Genomic DNA, 20000 nt, shown 5'->3' with positions numbered 1-20000 from the left:
TTACTACCAACAAATGCCAGTGGCTATAACCTAAGGGTACGTTCAATGAGGTCGAATAAAATAAAATCTGATGACCAAAGAGAAATTTTACGGACACTTACACGTTTTATAAAAAATCTTGAGACATTAATTTAAATATAAAAAGAGTTTAAATATAAAAAGAGGCAATGGTGAGAAGGGGCATGGCGGAATTAGGGGACGGGAAGATGGTAGGATGAGTTAAACCAGTGAGGGATTCTGAAGGACTAATATGAGGGTTCAGGATGAAAATAATAATCAGAGGACAGTACAATCGGCAAGTTTTCTTCCTCTTTTGTCAACGAACCAAAATTTGCGGAGCTAAAAATCCATAGATATCAAAATCAAGGGCAAGTGTTTCATATCCTCTAATAATAACACAACCTCCCTTTTACCTGTCACGCTACATGTACAGAAGGACAAAGAAAGGACCAAGGATATTTCTGAATCCTCGTCAGGCTGCTTCGTCCCAGCATATATAATATACAGCAAACACTTTCAATAAGCAAACACTTTCATTTCTGCTAAACATCACAAACCACCTGAAATATGAACATCGAATTTCCTAAAGGAAACCTTAGATGATGAACTGAAACCCCCACTAGTCAAAATAATAGTACAAGTATTGATGACTGAGGGAGGAAACTCCTCCAATTGGAGGGCATCGAATCGGAATCGATTTGTCACCAGGTCATGGCCAATTGAAGGTCACCAAGTTACACCAGGTCAAGATAACAAAGAGGGATCACAGGTCACTTGCAAAGAGGAAGGAGAATGCGACGGGGTTTTGTGAGGTTGATGATAGGGAGGAGGAGGAGGAGGAGGAGGAGGAGGAGGAGGAGGAGGAGGAGGAGGAGAGAGATTGTGGGGAAGGAGGAGGAGGTGGAGATTGTGGGGAAGGAGGAGGATGAGGAGGAGGGAGAGATTGTGGGGAAGGAGGAGGAGGAGAATATGGGGAAGGAGGAAGAGGAAGAGGAGGAGGATGTGGGGAAGGAGGAGGAGGATGTGAGGGGGGGGGGTGTTATTCTTGGTAAGAATGATAGGGGTAATGGAGGCCGGGTGGACCAACATGCCGACGTAGGCTTAAAAGTTAAAAGAATGTGGCGCTAGATTGATGCTACCGTCTGACAAGTCTCCCACTAAAGTTTTAATAGGTGTTTGTTCTTTGAAAACACCCACCAAGTAGATCCATCTCGACTACATATTCGAATATAAATCATGGCCTTGCTCTCCATCTATATCAATTTAATTTGCATAAGGGAGTCGGAAACTCCAGCGAGATTTCTGGAAAGGAAAGTAATGACTAAGCTGGAGGGGGAAATAACTGCGATGATTTGCTTGTTTATCCCGACTGCTTGGAGATGCTGCGCATGCGCAAAAAGAGGCAGCGGATTAAACATTTATCTATAATAAAAAAAATGATGTTGGGAATGTACAATAATAATTATTCAGGTAAACATATGATATAATCGTCACAGTTATAATTTCCCTTATGGACTCTTAAAGATGTCAGAAATTGACACAAATAATTATTCTGGTAAACGAATTAAATAATAGTAATAATTATAATTTATCTACTATATCTAAAATAAAAACGATGGGAATTTACGAATGAAATAATAGTTAAAATTACAATTTCTCTTATCTACACAAAAAATGTCAGGAATTGACACAAAATTATTATTCCGGTAAAAAACGAAATAACCGTAATCATTATAATTCCTCTTTTCTGCAGTAAGATGATATTACGATTTTACGCAAACAATTATTCTATAAAAAAAGGGGGAAATAATCGTCATAATTATCATTTCTCTTCTCTAGAGTAAAGATGTCATGAACTTACACAAATAAGCAAACGGGCAAAAGATTAAAATGATCGTTTGTTTGTTTGTATGGTGATTTTACGTTGCATGGAACCAGTAGTTATTCAGTAACGGGACCAACGGCTTTACGTGACTTCCGAACCATGTCGAGAGTGAGCTTCTATCACCTGAAATACACATCTCTCACCCCTCAATGGAATGCTCGAGAATCGAACTCGCGGCCACCGAAGTGGTGCGCCAACACCATACCAAGCACGCCGCTGAGACACTTAAAATTATCGTAATCACTACAACTACCAGGGCGCTTGAAAACTCAGCTAAGAAGGCAGGAAAGAATTCCTATCAAAATAAGGAGGAGAAAAATGGACAAGGAAAATTATGATTACACTGATCATTTCAGTTATCATAATTCCGATTTTGACGAATAAGACTGGAAGACCAACGCTACTTCCTCTGCCTGCATCCTTCGCCGAACGCAGGGAAGATTAACAACACTGCCAACCAGAAGTGTTACAGAATCCAGAGGAAGATTTTAACCCCCAAAACAGGGTCATATTCAGCCTTACAAGCTCCACGACAATCTGCTCTTTGCTACAGGATTATTATCATTATATTATAATTTTCATCTCAACATAATTGTGCCATAACTTATGAGATTTTGATAACAGGATACATATTACTATATTTCAACATAACTGTGGCCATATTTTAAGATTTTGATAACTGACAACACATGGTATTATATTATTTTATATATTATTATTAGTATTATTATTATTATTATTATTATTATTATTATTATTATTATTATTATTATTATTATTATTATTTCAACATAATTGTGGCCTTAGTCTGAGATTCTGACAACTGGATCAATTTTTCTTAACTAACAACAGTACGCGATTAAATACAATGCTAAGAACGGTTTTCCCTCGAGATGGCCTATCTGATGCCAATCTTAAACCAATAACAACATTCCAAGAAATACGTCCACCACGCTACGTGCACGCATAAATAAACAGTGCATTTTAAAGGTAATTTATATCTTTCCCAACATACAAACCTGACGGTCTTTACATAGAAACTAAATCCTATGTAATGACCAAAGGTTTGTATTTGTGTAAGAACAAATGGCAAATGTGTAATGTGATTTGTATTTTTCCTCTCGTACAAACCTCAAGGACTCTACATAGGAGAAAAAAACATTACCATTAACGATTTGCAAATAAATAGACATGAAGATATGCTAATTGGAAAAAAAAAGTATTCTTTTGCTATGACATTCGCGCTTCTCAGGAAAACATGTATGGATGGACAGAACACCGCCATTCGTGAATAATGGAATACTGAGATAGATACTAAAAACAAACATAAACAAACATGTATTATAGTTTCTGATGATTGGCCAGAAAGAACTAATTGAAGTAGATACAACTCAATTATGGCAACCATTAACGACTAACCAAGCAGATGCCAGCTCATAAAACAGCAGGTGATACCCACTCAGCAGGGCACATGAAATATCCGTTCAAGATCATAAAGCAGACGAAGAAATGACATCAAATTCGAATATCTTTACTCACAAACGAAAAGCAAGTATATAAATACGTCTGCAATTGAACACCAACGTCTAAAAATATATCAGCGTAAAAAAAGGGCGTAGGTAAAAACATTAGCGTGAGTAAAAAAGACAAAAAAAACATAGGTGTAGGATTCTATTGGCATAGGATACTAAAATATATATTAGCGTAAGATTTTGAAAAAAAAAATATCAGCGCACGATTCTAAAAAAAATTACCTTAAGGTTCTAAAAAACTATATTGGCATAATATTCTAAAAGAAAATATATTAGCTCAGGATTCTAAACAAATATATTACTGTAGGAAAAAATTATATCAGCACAGGATTCTACAAAATATTAATGTAGGATTCTAAAAAATATATTAGCACAAGATCAAAAAAAATATTAGCGTAAGATTCTAGCTTAGAATAAAAAAAACGTAGAATTTGAAAATATATAAGTGTAGGATTAAAAAAATATATTAGCGTAGGAAAGGAAAATGTATATTTGTATAGGATTCTAAAAATATATATTAGCGTGAAATTCTAAGAAAAATATTAGCGTAGGACTTTTAAGACATATATTAGCATAGGATTTAATATATATATATATATATATATATATATATATATATATATATATATATATATATATATATATATATATATTACCCTAAGATTCTAAAAAAATGTAAGCAGTAGAACTCTAAAAAAAAAAATATATCAACGTAAGATTCTAAAAAAATATATATTACCGTAGGATTCTAAAATATATATATATTATCGTAGGAAAAAATATATTAGCATAGGATTCTAAAAAAAATTACCGTTAAATTCTAAAAAAATATTAGCGTAGGACTCTAAAGACATCTAAAAAATTATATATTAGCGTTAAATTCTAAAAATATATATATATATATTAATGCAGGATTCCAAGAAAATATATGAGCAATAGGATTCTTAAAAAAAAAAAAAAAACATAGCGCAGAATTCGAAAAAAAAGTCATATTAGCGTAGGGTTCTAAAAAACATATTAGCCAAGGATCCGGCAACAGATCTGTTTTGTCTCTCATACGCCTTGTTTTTACACCGAGCGAATCTCGGGAGGAACAACCAATCTACTTCGGAAACACTTTTCGTGTCTTCCGGCAAAACGTTCTGGCCAGGATGCAAATAGACGACGCAAACATCCAATATTCGGACGAATCCTCTCTCTCTCTCTCTCTCTCTCTCTCTCTCTCGCAGAAAAAAAGTTGCACTATACACTAGGAAATTCGTTTCTAAGCACGATTATGGATATTTTTATGTATTAACTGAATCTTCTACTTTCTAATGCACAGAACATTACGGATATGATATTACATTACGGAAAATGGCAAACGCTATGCAAATACCTTTTCATGAAAGATGAATACTCACTAACAACTACTCGGTAGCACATCTTCGCTAATCTTTCAATGTACTGGGTCTTTTCATCAGTTTTAATTCTATTTCCATTAAATGATGTTACTTAAAGAATATCAGTCTTACGTCTCTGACTCCTCTTATCACTGTTACGAAGCTAAAAATTAAAGTCACGACGCTGACACACAATAAAAAAAAAAATTGCCAGGGTCATACCACCAACTGGAAATATTTCCACCGTGAAACCGTCGATTTTCGTAACAAAACTAAGTTGTCATAAGACCCTTGAATATTAAGTCTCCATCGATCTGATTTAATTAACTACAGCAATGTACTCATGCGTAATTAGTCTCTACTTGATATATTAGTTCTGAAAAGTTCCTTCAGAGTACAGAAACTCTGGAACATAGCTATCAGGCGTATTAGTATGGAAATGAAGCGTAACATGTAAAACTTAAGAATGCTGGGTTTGTTTTGTCATTGAGATACTGAAAGAACGATCAGCACCAGGCACAATATCAAATCTTAATTTCCTGTGTGCAGAATGCGCGACAAAATGCATTACCATATCATACTACTCATCAGCCCAACCACTTCAATATGCAATTCAATTTTAAAACACTTTAACTTCTTAAACGCAGTCATGGCAATTAATACTCAAGTTGAAACTAAATCATACATAATTATACTACTCCGAACACTTACAGGAGAATAATGGAATAAGTTGCGGAAAATCTCAAAGATCTGACCCTACTTTTCCAGCAAATCTAGTATTTTGTATAAAAAAAAAAAAAATGTTACAGCTAACTCAAACAGAGAGTTACAAGGAGTTACATAGATTGGGATGTCTAAGACTTGTGCTCACTTATCTCTAAGAGCAGGTTTTACTGTTTATTCAGTGTCCTAATGATTTTGTCTAGTTTTCTTTTAAAAGAGAGAGAGAGAGAGAGAGAGAGAGAGAGAGAGAGAGAGAGAGAGAGAGAGAGAGAGAGCTCTTGATCAAGGCGCTATGACTGGGAAAGGCAGCGGAATATCGGAAGTCAAGCATAAAAAACTCTACGGTCGCTGAACTCCATTCTTCGCACATGAGTTATGACGGCATTTGTTACCGTTATTACCCCTGACCAAAGCCCATCTGACCTAAAAATGATGCGGTTCTCAGTAAACAAGCTGAAATGAGCGGGCCTGATGCGAAACGAATATGTAAGATTTTGGAGATGGCGTTCTGTTTATTTACCGCGCGAAAGCGACAAAGCTGTTGACAAAATCTCTGCAAGCAGAAGTGGGAGAATCCCTTTTGAATGGGCTTCTGGAATTTAAGCTCTTTTTTTACAAGCGAGCGTATTCTCTTAGGTTCATGTATTTCATTGTGCAACAAGCCTCCCTAGTTAGTCTGTTGACTTTTGTAACTATTGTTAAAAGCATAAATGTCTGTCTTGCACTATGGAATGGAATGAAATTGAATATAACGTTTAGGCAAAAGGCCAAGCGTTCAGACCTGTGTCATTAAGCGCTGAAATTTGCATCACGAAACAACTATTGGTTGTTGGGGGTGGGGGGGTGGGGGGGGGGTTAGGATGGAAGAAGAAGTATATGAACAGGAGTACAGTAAAGCAAACCGAAAGGGTTGCAACTAGGGACTCGAGGGACACTGCAAAGAACCTTAAGTTTGTTTGCATGGTGTTTTTACGCTGCATGGAGCCAGTGGTTATTCAGCAACGGGGCCAACGGCTTTGCGTGACTTCCGTACCACGTCGAGAATGAACTTCTATCACCAGAAATACACATATCTCACGACTCAATGGAATGCCCGAGAATCGAACTCGCAGCTACCGAGGTGGCAGGTCAAGACCATACCGATCTCGCCACTGAGGCGCTAAGAGATGCCGGCACTACCCTCCAACGGGGTTAAATTTATGAAATACCTCATAATTAAGACACAAATAATAACATTTTTAATTATGTTTGTTTGTATTCTAAATCAAGTACAGACACTCCTCTTCTTACGAACGAGTTACGTTGTGAACGGCTGTTCGTATCTTGATTATTTGTTCATGAGACCAATTTCATATAATTAGACTCAATATGTAAAGTAATATATATGTTTTCTCATACTAAAACACATTACTATTACTGCACTGTATTTCATAGAGTATTTTATTAATACAAATGAAATGTAAAACCTAAATGCATTAAGCAAATTATGATAAAGTAGTTTTTTTTTACCTTTTGTTCGCATTTTAATTTATGATCACGGTTGATCGTATTTCTGAAAGTTTGTAACTTGAAAGTTCGTAAGGGGAGGAACGACTGAATATCCTTTAATATACTATCCCGAGCAATCGAATCGTCTTCTTTCCTACACGACGAGCTTCCGAAAACCCTCGTATAAAACAAGGAAGCTTAAAACAAAAAAAGGGGTTGGGGGGACTAAACTTACTCACCCTTTATAACTGTCTAAAAAATAAAAGGGAATATAAATCTGATTTCAAATACGAAACGGCTCCCCTTTATATATTAGGCAAAATAAATGACACATCAGGAAAAGGTGTGCGGGGCGTGCTGCGAGGAAAATGAGTGAATTCATTTTCTCCACCTGATATTTTATCATGTAACAAAGGCGTGACACATGGTGCTGTGTGTTGTGCTCTGACGAGAGAGAGAGAGAGAGAGAGAGAGAGAGAGAGAGAGAGAGAGAGAGAGAGAGAGAGAGAAACCAATAAATCCTCAGACCCATTTAACATTGCTGAATAAGTATTTTGAACCAACGACCCAAAAGGATTCGTGTTAAACTGTAATCTTATTTATATAATTCTAATAATTACTTGTAAAGACACACGAAGAGAATCTCGGAAACTGAGACAGTAGTGTACTACTGAGTGATGTAAGCAATAGCACTAACATAATTTATTCAATTACTATTATTATTTTATTAAAAGTAATTGCTGCCTCAGCTGCATTAATTTTATATAGCTTATCGTTTTCTCATTGTTGCTTAAATTGGTGAGCAACGCACCGAAGGTTGTTATTATTATTATCATTATTATTCAGGAGATGCACCCTATACATACGGGACAAGCCTGCAGGGGCCACAGGCTTTAAATTCAAACTTCCAGACAATATATATGGTGTTCAATTGAAAGAAATTACAGAGTATATCAGGAAACAATCATACGCCATAGCAGCAAGTTACGGAACTGCCAATCTTTCCACCAATCATTAAGGTCTCCAGTTAGTCTTATTAAGTGACATGCGCCGCTCGTTGATGCATAGTATGCCTTTAAACAAGATACAAGCATGCAGGTTAATTTCGAAATTCATTCAGCCACGGTAATGCAAGACCGCACTTCCCAGTGGAGAGACAGTAAAGGGAAATACAATATTTAATATTTTTCATACATAGATAGTAAAGCGATCTGCGGTGTCCTTGGCAAAGGAGAGATGTCTTACAATATCACGTGTTTTGATATGCTTATAAGCCATGATAAGAATTCGATAAGGGGGACTCAGTTACAGATACATAGCAGTACACTAAGTTTAAAATACACATCGCCTTAAAATATGTAAACAAACGTCAGAACACTCGTGTAATTACGGTGCAAGTAATCTATCTACAAAATAATAACTTATGCCTGTACATGTGCGAACCCGGCATCAGAACAAAAGAAATTCGTCATAATTCTATTCGCTGCAGAGACTGGGAAATGTACTGATGCTCTGCCAAAACGAAAATGACATCAGATACTTACTCTCCTTTGCATTAAGGCATCGTAAAACCCGGCCCCGAATTTTTTCCCACGGAGAAATGAGGGTTTTGGAGCGCCATGTCTCCTACAGGTTTTAACGCAAGTCTGCTGCTGTATTCTCTACTCTATTTCCAAGCATTGCACGATAAAAATAAAGAACTGGTATACATATATTTCCCTGGAAATCAAAATGACCTTTCATTTGTTGAAAACAATTCTACATTTGCAGAAAAATCACCGATCTGTTCTCCCCACTTCATGGGTAGGAAGAGATTACACAGTATTAAACAAAAAACTGAAATGTTTTGATAGAAGTCCAAACTCGGATACTATTGCCTGCATGTGACCCAATCATCAAATAATGACTTTTGCTTTATATACATTCACAATTCAGTGAAACCTTCTACTATGAAAAAACATAGGGCACTTGATTTCTCTGCAAAAAAAAAAAAAAAAAAAAAAAAAAAAAAAAAAAAAAAAAAAAAAAAAAAAAAAAAAAAAAAAAAAAAAAAAAACAAAAAAAAAAAAAAAAAAAAAAAAAAAAAAAAAAACTCATTTGATTCCAACATAAAGCATAACTTCTGTAGATTTTTTTTTTTTTTTTTTTTACCTAGAAGGTTTTTCCGATAGTATGTCAATCTTATTTGGAATTCATCAAAATTCCCAGGTTTAAAGCTATCACTACAAAACAACACTTTTGACCGAACCAAATAATTCTTATTGCAACTTTCAACACCAAACAATTCTTTTTGCAGCATTTTCAAATTCAACACCAAATAAATAATTTTGAAATTTTTAAGCAATCCAACAACAATCAACTCTTTTTACAAAATAATTCATTTTAACTCCACGCAATTATTTATAATTTTTAATTTGAAAATTTTTAATTGTAACTCCAAACAATTTGTTTTGCAAAACTTCCAATTTTAATGCTAAACGTGAGAAACTTGGATATGGACCACAAGACACATCTTTAAACAAAAGTAATAAAACATACTAGTGGATATTATAATTTCATGCAGTTATTTCAAATGGATTAATACTAATGCATTATGAAAGAAAAAAAGATATAACTTAATCTTTAATGAATCAAAGAGAGTAAATGGTTAAAAAAAACAAAACTTGCAAAATAAAAAAAAAGTGAAAACTGAACTAAAACCAAATTAATTCTGCAGAAAATAATTAAATTTGGAAAATAAAAATAAGAAGCATTAATACATGCAATGATGGATAAATAAATACATCTACTAAATTGTATTAGACTGGGAAGAATTACTGTACCTGAATTTGCGTTCGGAAAGAAACCATTGAGAAGATATGATACGAAAATTCGAATAGAACCACCTCTAATGATATCACTCAACCCCCTTCACTCAAAAGATTCTGAGGAGTTTAATTATGGGTGTCACAATGTTGCTTTAAGTCATCTAAAACGTTTACATCAAACACATTCAGAGCATTTCAAGGTCTGGTGAGGTTTCCTGAATGGTTTCCATCTAAGGGTGCTTTACATATCCATCTCTTCACGGGCCTGCTGCGGCCGTCCTTCAAAGAAACCAATTAGCTTTTACGAGAGTAGCTCTAAAGTGCTTGATGTAAAGGGTCTCCACTAACTAAAGAGACATCTTGTCTATTCACCTCCCTAAAATATTTATTCGTATAACCAAGGCATGTCCGACTTTGAACTAGACTATCGACAAAAAAAAAAAATAAATAAAATAAGACAAATTCTCCTTTTCTTGTTCTCTCTCGTCAATGGTTCTTACCTACTGATAAAAGATTGGTTATTAGTTCAGGTTTCATTTTCGAGGACAAAGAGGAGGTTTCATCTCACCTTCTAACTCTCTTTCAACCTCAGGCGAAAGGGGTGGGACGGTTGGGGGTGGGGTGGTGGAGGGTGGATCAGGGTCTACTTTGCAATTTTTAGGGGAACTATCTGTACTGGGCTTATCAGAATCCGTGTCAGCTGCTGCAACTGGAGGCGAGGCATAACTTGAGTAATCTGAAATTCGATTGCCAGGTCTGGTCTCAGGCAGAAAAGATTGAGGAATTGGAATACTATGAGTATTTGATGGAGCACTGCTTGTCTGACAAGGGCAAGGGCAATTGCATTGCCCAGTTGATGATGAGGCTGGACTTTGGGAAACTAGTCGACTGGCTGTGGGACCTGCAGAATCTGTTGAAGGATCTTTGTGTGAATTGAAGGTATCACTGTAGGTCTGATTGCCAAGAACTGTTAGAGACAATCTAGCAATGTGTTGCTGATCATCAGGTTTAACTATATTGATATCAGCATCCTGATCTTTTCCATTAGTTGGAATTGATACGGACAGGATATATAAAGGTTTGCTCTTTCCTTCAGACCCAGGGTTAGATTGGGCATCGTCATCTGTGGAAATAGTGACATTCACAGTCACTGACTTGGATTTTCTGGCAACAGACTGCACCTGCCTTTGGGTGCTGGGTAGGAAGGGGTTCTGACGATGAGAGACAGAACTAGCCTCAACAACAGTTCCCATTTCTTTCTCAATTCTTTCCATTTCTTCTGGGTTATAACTAGATGCCAATGACGGATTGTTTTGGCTTAATTCCTCTCTTTCCTTTAGCTTTTCTTCATAGTGTTCTCTGTCTTCACTCCAAGGTTCAGTAGAATGTGAGCTGTAGGTCAGAGATGAAACTGGTTCATGATATGTTACATGATGCCTGTCGCTCTGATGGACACTTCGTAAATTTCGGGATTCGGCTGTTGATGAACCGTGAATCTCTTCACCAACAGTGGAAGCATAGGTATTTAATGCATGCACTCTTGGCTCTCTATCAGTCACTGTGGTACCAGCATAATGGTCACTTACGTGTGACCTTTGGTATGGAGGTGTTGAATCTGTTTTTTGCATGAGGAACTTTGGTATACTTAGGAAACTACTATGCTCAAATGCACGTTGCTGTGCAGAGCTACTATCAAAATCTGAAACTCTTACAGGCCTAGGCTCTAAAGGTGGTGACCTAGTAGGCAAGAACTTAGCTGTGTATAACTGAGCTGATGGAACTCCAGGTGGCTTTGAAGGTGTAACATGATGTGGTACTGGTGTGGAAGCTGGGGTTGTTGCCTCTGTTGTTGTGGTTTCAATGTGTTTCTTAACAGTGGGTGTTATTTCTCTATCATGATGGTGGGAAGCAGGGGAATAATGTGGCCCAGTTTCCACTGACCTGTGTGGCCAAGATTTTGAATCTAATTGTACAACTTCTATCTCAACGACTTCCTCTTGCCCTTTTGGTAGCAATTTCACCTGGGGCTCAGAGATGTCAAGCTGAAAATCTTCTTTCATCAATGACATTGCTCTTAGACCTGACGGATAATGAGTAATGCTTTGGACTAAATTAGTTGGTACCACATGCAATCTCCTAACTGGCTGCACGGTGACGACTTCTGGGCTACGGAAACCTGCTTCTGTCTCACCAATATCTTCACTCTTACTAAGTATTACGTCATCTGAGTCATCTCCATCATCCTGAGCATCTTCAAAATCATCGCCACCCCCTTGACTGGGTCTTGCATGTGAATTTTTGTCAGAATAATCATCAAAATAGTAAAGATTATCTTCATCATCATTATAGTAATACTCATCATGATCGTCTAGGTTATAATCAAAGATATGGGGAAAGACTTCAACTGCCAATCGTGGTCTTGAACGAGAAGCGCCCACAGCATCATAATAATCTGGTGATCTCTCTACATCACGATACTTTGGAACCCCTAGTGATCTCAGGATTCTTGAAGGGTACTGCTCTGGGTCTAAAGAAAGACTTTCACCAAGTATATACTTTGGATCATAGGTATCTGCAGAACTCTGATTAAGAGACTGTTCCTCTTCTTCTACAGACACTTCAGTCACTAGGGGCGTTTCATCATCTCTTGTATAGTTACTGTTTTCATAACCATACCTTGAAAACCATGCATCGATAGAACTTGAAATGTTCTTTCGCTTGTTAATTTGGCCATCTTGAGTGAGAGAAAACCTTAACATTCCTGTTTTCTGTGTACCCAGTGAAGGGGAAGTCATCTCACTGGGGGGATAAATAATGGAATCTGTGTCTATTTTTCTACTCACTGTGGAAGAAAAGGATGACATCTTGGATGAATTACTAACATCAGGTTTGGGCCTTGGGGGTAATGTAGGGAACGCTCCCATCCAAGACCGTAAAGGTTTACTCTGACGTTTTGCTTTGTCTCTTTGACTACCTGATGCAGCCCTTGGGTCATCTCCGACCATGATATCTGGGTCAAAATCAGTCCAATACATTGACAGGTCTTCCAATGTAACATTGCTTTCACCATTAATTATATCTGGTATATCTGTTGACAACTGTACTTGCGTGCTATTTTCCTGTTCATATTCAACTAGATCAGCATGACTTCCATTAGGCTGGTTGCCATACATATAATCGGGCTCTGTGACAGGTTCACTCTCTTCATCACCATTTTTGCCAATATCACTATATTCATCGACCTGGCTTACAACATCTGTGTCTTTGGCATAGTCATCAGTAAAGCTTATGCTTGAAACTCTATCAGAGACTAACGATTCCTCTCCCTCGCTGTATTCAACAACATCTATGACAGGGGCGTAAACCTCACGAACATTAGACTGGATGACTTTAGCACTATATTCATCCTGGGGTTCAGGAGCTCCATCTGGAATCTTGTCTGGCAAAAAGGAAACCTTGTCTAAAGGAATATGATCTAAGATAACTATTTTTGGTGATGCAGCAGGGGGAGTATCCGCAGAGGGGCTCGCTATTTCTGGGTCACCATGAGCCCTCTCTGAGGGTAAAAGAGGAGGATGTTCTGAAGGAGTACTTACAACTCTATCCTGAGTATCACTAGAAGTGAATTCAAAAGTTTCCTCGTCATGAAGTGGCAGCGCATTAGGAGGGATGGCTCCATCGGACTGACTACTTTTGGTGTTTGCTGATAGTGTACTAGGGGGGGACACAGTTACCGGATTAGATGGGGGAAGGGAAGCTGGGTAAGTTGGGGAATTAAACTGCTGGTTAGGAGGAGGAGGAGGAGGTAAGTGTTGCAACGGAGGGTCAGTATCCATGCGGGGAGGATCTAGATCATGCTGCACACTCCTACGCATGCGGCGGGGAGACAACTCGGCGATGGGTTGCTCAAGGAGGTATTGGTAGGGCCGCTGTTCCTGTATGGCATTGTACAGAAACAGGAACCCATCGTCATGAAGTGTAGGAGGGCTATGGTCGTGTCGTCCCCGACCTTGGTGGTTACCTCGAGATTTCGCCTGACCAGGATGTGCCTCGTCGCTAATCACCGCGGGATCTTCGACCAGCACAGCGCAGCCTCCATGAGACCAAGCTAGGCTGCTTGTTGCTGCAATGGAAAAGAAAAGATGTGTCAGAAACCTGGAAAATTTCAACTATGGAGTCAATGCAACTGAAAAATGAATATTTTCTAGATTTTTTCTTGATCCAGTAATTTTTTTCTCTTAAATAAACTAAAAACTATTATAAACATCTTTATTATCCATTAATGATCATTATGAAAGTGTTATACATACTTACATACACACATTATATCATCATAAATAAATAAATACATACACATATATAGCATCTCAAATTGCTAACTCATAAATGCTAGAAAAATAGCCCTACCCCAAAGTAATATATACCATATATATATATATATATATATATATATATATATATATATAAATATATATATATGTATTATATATATATATATATATATATATTGTTACTTTCTTCCCTTAAAGTGATACTCCTCCGCTTTTCAGGTAAACCGCAAATTACTATCCCTTGCATGTCACACGAGATCTTCATTTCTAAATATATATTAAAAGCAAGATGTAAGATTTACATAATAATAATTACACTGTGAACAGAATACCTCTCTTAGTTATGAAATATAGGCTTCATAAACCTTGTAAATTTCAAAGATGCATAGAAGAAATATTCATATATTCGATTCTCTGAAATGTGGGGGAAACACAAAGAACATTTCATTAAACATGTTATGTTGAGGTCAGCCAAGCATTATCACACGGAGTTTAATAATGCTTCGCAAATGTCTAAAAACTACCCTATATTGGTCACACACACACACACACATACACACAGAGAGAGAGAGAGAGAGAGAGAGAGAGAGAGAGGAATGCTATCTTGATATTTGGAAAATTGCCCGTAGTCGTGCCACTGCTGGCCTCTCTGTGCCCAAACAACACCCAACCTCAACTCAACACCCCCCCCCTCCCCACCCCAATCCACCAACCTCCACTAAAAAGGAGAAAAAAAAAGAAAAGAAAAAATTTGGGGGAAAGAAACATGAAGAACAAGTGCTAGAACCTCCAGCAGTTTTTGCTGTGGCGTGTGTCAATGGCCGACATACAAACGAGGGGGAAGGCCTCCTACCTCTCTCCAGCGGACGCCTTGGAAAGAAAGGCCCACAAAAGACGCTGAAGGAATAGTAAAAGGGGAACGGACCAAAAAAATACAGGGGGGTTGGGGGGAGAGAAATAATTCAAAAATGAAGTGTGGATTTTTGTCTCTATGAAATGTAGACATGTCGTTCCAAGTATGTCGCCCAAGTTGCCGCTTTTACGAAAAAGAAAGATGGAAATTTCTAAGAATAAAGAGACAGATTCAATAAAGTTGATGATTCAGGATAAATCCTACGGACAAAGTACACCTCATAGATTTACATATCATGACGAAAGAGTTAAAACCGAGATATCAGAAACTGTGTAGGATAAACTCAAAGTTCTCAGCAGACTGCACTGTAACCGTGCATTCTACACAGAAGGCACTATGATGAAACACGACCTGACCGCCGTGGCCGCAATATAATATCAAATCCAGGAAAACTTAGGAGCGAAAAATCTCTATGGAAAACTCAGGCCAATGTAAAATAATCAGAGGAAGAACATCAAAGAAAATGGAAGTTCAAATAAAATAAGCAACGATAAAAATAAGACTCAAGGACAAAATATGTTCCAGCCTCTTTGAAATTTTCTTGGCGAAGTCTGGAAAGTTGTAAAACTTGGCCCACCACCAGCACGGTGCTAATAACGTTAATGTTGGGGGGAGGGGGGGGGGAGACTGGGATGCCAGATGAGGAGGGAGGGGGACCGTCGGGAGTGTGGGTATTAGCAGGCAAGAGGGAGAGGCAGGGAGTTGGAGTGAAACGAGAGGGAGGAGTACTATCAGGGAGCACCGTGAAGCAGGATTATGGCTTTGGGGGCAAAGCCTTTCAGTTTCTTTGGCTGCAATCAACCGCAACCGGAGAATATTGCGTCTAGGTCGAGTAATAAAGTAAATAAAGTAATTGGAGAAGAGCACCTCCCGGCATTCCACCAATTTACTGTGGTGAATTTATTTTATATCTGCGACTAACTACCTGTCGCGACACGTAACACTTAAAAAGGAAAGTTTATCTGATATAAAGAGTCCGTCCTGTCATTTGGTGTATGCATTCTCAAATAAAGGCTCAGTCAAATACAAATGAAAGAAATCAGAAAAGGAAGAGAATTTTTTCATGATGACAATCACTAACCGTTAATATAAAACTGTGAGTATGGAAAGAGGAAACTTCATGACAACAAAAACTTCAAGAACACGTAATTCAGTGAGGACATAACGGCACAGAAGTGTCTCTTCAATTTGATCGATTGACTGACCCAAAAACACCAAGCTTCAAAGACTGAAGTTTTCAATCTAAAAATAAGTAATTACCGCTTCATCAAGGGAATGGTTTTTTTTTTCTTTTATCAAAGCCAACACATTCAAGCATAAAACACCATCATTCTAAACTCTCTGGGTCTCTGTCACTTCCTTGTTACGACGGAGAACGATGTGACTCTTTGTTCTGATATATCGAATTGATGACAGTAATGGCTATGGACTGTACTTCCTCCAAATTTTCGTAACAGTTGTACTACTATGAGATTCAGGGCCTCTGTAACATGGTTTTTTCGCAATAACTTTTTATCTATGCATTTCATAAATATAACGCTAATTCAGAATACACATTATATCTACACATAAATTTTGACTGTATTCTGCATTACGTAGGTTGAATAAATTTGGTACTTATAATGTAAAAGTGACTTTTTTTTTACTCAGAGAAAAGGTTTCGAACGCACTCGTTAAGTAACTTATGACAGCATTTCTTCCCTCTTTCTCGATGGATGATTGGCTATACGTAACAAAGGCTAGACCTCTGGCAACAATGACATAAGAATGTATATACAAGCAAAGCAGTACACCTTTATGAACTCTGAAACCTCTCCACTGATAATTGTCATAATGAACAAACCAGCAAAATATGTTAATAAATACAGAAACACTTCGATTATTAGTCTAACTCCAAAATAAGTTTCCTAAGAAATTACAGTCTACTTTATAGGTCACAATCAGATTGACAAGATGTAGGGAATAGTTGGTAATTTTCAAAAACATAGTAGACAAGCTTGATTTGATAACTGCTATATCCAATGTCAAGCAATTTTTATTTATTGGCTATCTACCTATTTAAAAAAAAAAAAAAAAAAAAAAAAAAAAAAGCCGTTACCGCATTTTGGCTTTGAACGTTCACCAATAATTATCGTCAGAATGATGACTTCATGAGGCTCCACCCACTTTGGCCTCGTCATAATTCAGGATAACAGTGAAGGCTATCATGGGCATTGTTGGATTAGAAAATTTAACCTCTGGCTATAAAAACTCATTTCTCGAGTAGTTGCAAGAAGTGCTAAATGATCCTCAAGGATCCCAGCAGTTGGCCTAAACGTTTAATTCATGTATATTACTGCTATTACTACAGTAGTATTACTACGCTAGCACAGATACCCCACCCACATCTATGTATCGTTCCACCATTCATAAAGTCTTTGTCATGGCCACGGGCTTTCTCTTGACTGTAAAAAGTTGCAAGTCGTAAGACAAATGCAGTTTTGCAACCACGGGGAAAATTCCAAAACCTGTTAGCCATTATTGACTGTTATGGGTTTCAGAGCCGATGGAATAAGGTGAATGAATTTCTGTCTGGTGGATGGGCGGGGCAACATTTCGTCAAATGTGGTTTACCTTGCTTACGTAATGAATGTTTTTCGATTCTTGGCTCGTAATCATTGGCCATGGCATCGGCTGGATAATTTTTACTCTATAAAAATTAAAACTATCAGGTTTAGGTCATTGATAATGCTGCCAAAATTTGTGTGTGGTTGTAAAATATACATATGTCAACTTTCAGCTACATCCGATGCTTTGATAAGGAGCAAAGTCCAAAAAACCGTGTTACAGAAGCCCTGAATCTCATAGTAGTTTACATATATTCACTGTGATAATAAATCGGCAAATATTACCAGGTACAAGTGCCAACAGTTTCACTTTATTGCATGCTGTCATCAAATATCTCCACACGTCAATATCATCAGAATTAACAGGATGATATATACCTTTTATACATAGCGGGAACTACATAAACACACCCACACACACATATATATGTGTATCTATACATACACATACACAAATTACCACAGGGAAGAAATGAAACAGAAGATATGAATATGTATAATTATATTGTGTACACACACACACACACACACACACATATATATATATATATATAATATATATATATATATATAATAAAAGGAGCCCATAAAAACGCCAAAATACAGAGAGTAAGTACTATATTTCAGAGACTGGTGTCTCTCTTCATTAACCACCTGAAGAGAGAGACAGCAGTCTCTGAAATATAGTACTCACATTCTATATTTTGGCGTTTTTATGGCCTCCTTTTATTAGATGGAATTCTGTTGTAACAGAACATTTGTACCACTCATGTGTGTGTGTGTGTGCGTGTGTTTTGATCATGTCGTTTAAGCAATGAAAGTCGCGGTATGAAAGTGAGACGCTACTTTTTTTTTCCACCTGTCCACCCGCCGGTGGTGTTTGCGTATGGTAACACTGCGTCCCGGGCTTTAGATAGTTACGCTATGTGTAAGTTTTAGGTAAATAAAAGGTTATCTGGGTGTACATTTGCAACTGAAAAGTGTTTTAATAATTTACTATATGCGAATTACACCGCTAATATTAGAAATAGGATATTGTTTTTACTGTTGAATGTAAGCTGAATGTAACTATCTAAAGCCCAGGACGCAGTGTTACCATACGCAAACACCACAGGCGGGTGGACAGATGGAAAAAAACCGAGTATAGGGTGACTCAACGACTTCCCGGTTTCATTTGAATAAATCCCAAGACACCTACCGCATGGAAATATGTCACTCTTTTTGTTCGAGTCGTCGCACAATACTGGAAGCCACAGCAAGAGAAAACCACAAAAGAGACCGACAAAAAATGTCGTAAACCTACTTTTATATATATATATATATCCTTGAGAGCTTCCTTAAACGTCGACCTAATTACCGGATGCGTTAATGAATCATCCTTAACTACGTAGTAACAGTGTAGGCATCGTGGGAAGGCACGTATAGTCGGTGACTCATAAAGACAGTACATTCACCTAAGGCAAAGCGCCGAATTAATTTTCTAATCTCTAATTGGAAATAAAATAAAATCTCTCCTCTCTCTTCTCTCTCCTCATAGTCTCTCTCTCTTCTCTCATTCTCTCCTCTCTCCTCTCTCTCTATCTATATATATAAAAAGATATATTATTATATATTATATTATATATATTAATTATGTAAAATCATATATATATAAGTAAAGATAAATGCCACGAAGGAAAAATAAACGAAGGCATTTATCTTTATTTATGGATTTATCACGTTCCTAACTTTCGTGATTCTGTTATACATACATATATATATATATATATATATATATATATATATATATATATATATATATATATATATATATTATATATATATATATATGTGGGTTTCTGAAAGTAGTGGCAATAAATCAGGATGGGGTAAGATTAACATAGAGATGAGGGAATAATGACGTAACTGTAAATATAAATATTAGTGAATCAGATAAGAGAACGAAAACAAGCCTATTAGGAGAAAAGTGTGAAAATTACGGAGTATGGTCAAAGACATGAGGAAATAAATTTGCAGACAATATAGGGCACAAGATGGTAGGACGTGGGACTAAAATCAGGTGCCAAATTAAATACTTAGAATCAAGCACTAGTAGTACATTTTAAAAAATACAGTAAAAAGAAGTAGTGGATATACACAAAGCGGTCGCGTGTCACTTGACATCGCTTTGGGGGTAAATATCCTGACCTTTAAACAGGATCAGCAAATTCTTGCCCCCGCCCTCAGAACACGAGCACAGATAATGAAATGTGAAAGGATTGGCAGACACTTCCACTGATTCGACTTAAAATCTTATATATTTATGATGTATGTATATTTATATATATATACTA

The 20000-nt window shown here is 37.0% G+C and overlaps 1 protein-coding gene across 1 annotated transcript in view; it reads right to left on the bottom strand.

Annotated features, from left to right (window-relative positions):
• LOC135220989 (teneurin-m-like) overlaps nucleotides 1–20000 on the bottom strand; it is a 538744-nt gene that overhangs the window by 103904 nt on the left and 414840 nt on the right. Inside the window, 1 exon segment of the mRNA XM_064258693.1 lies at nucleotides 10386–13940. Coding sequence (XP_064114763.1) covers nucleotides 10386–13940 — 3555 coding nt within the window.

The sequence above is a fragment of the Macrobrachium nipponense genome, chromosome 2 (genome assembly GCF_015104395.2).
Source record: "Macrobrachium nipponense isolate FS-2020 chromosome 2, ASM1510439v2, whole genome shotgun sequence".
Classification (NCBI taxonomy): domain Eukaryota; kingdom Metazoa; phylum Arthropoda; class Malacostraca; order Decapoda; family Palaemonidae; genus Macrobrachium; species Macrobrachium nipponense.
The sequence above is the reverse complement of the archived record's forward strand: the minus strand, read 5'-3'. Positions and strand labels throughout refer to the sequence as shown.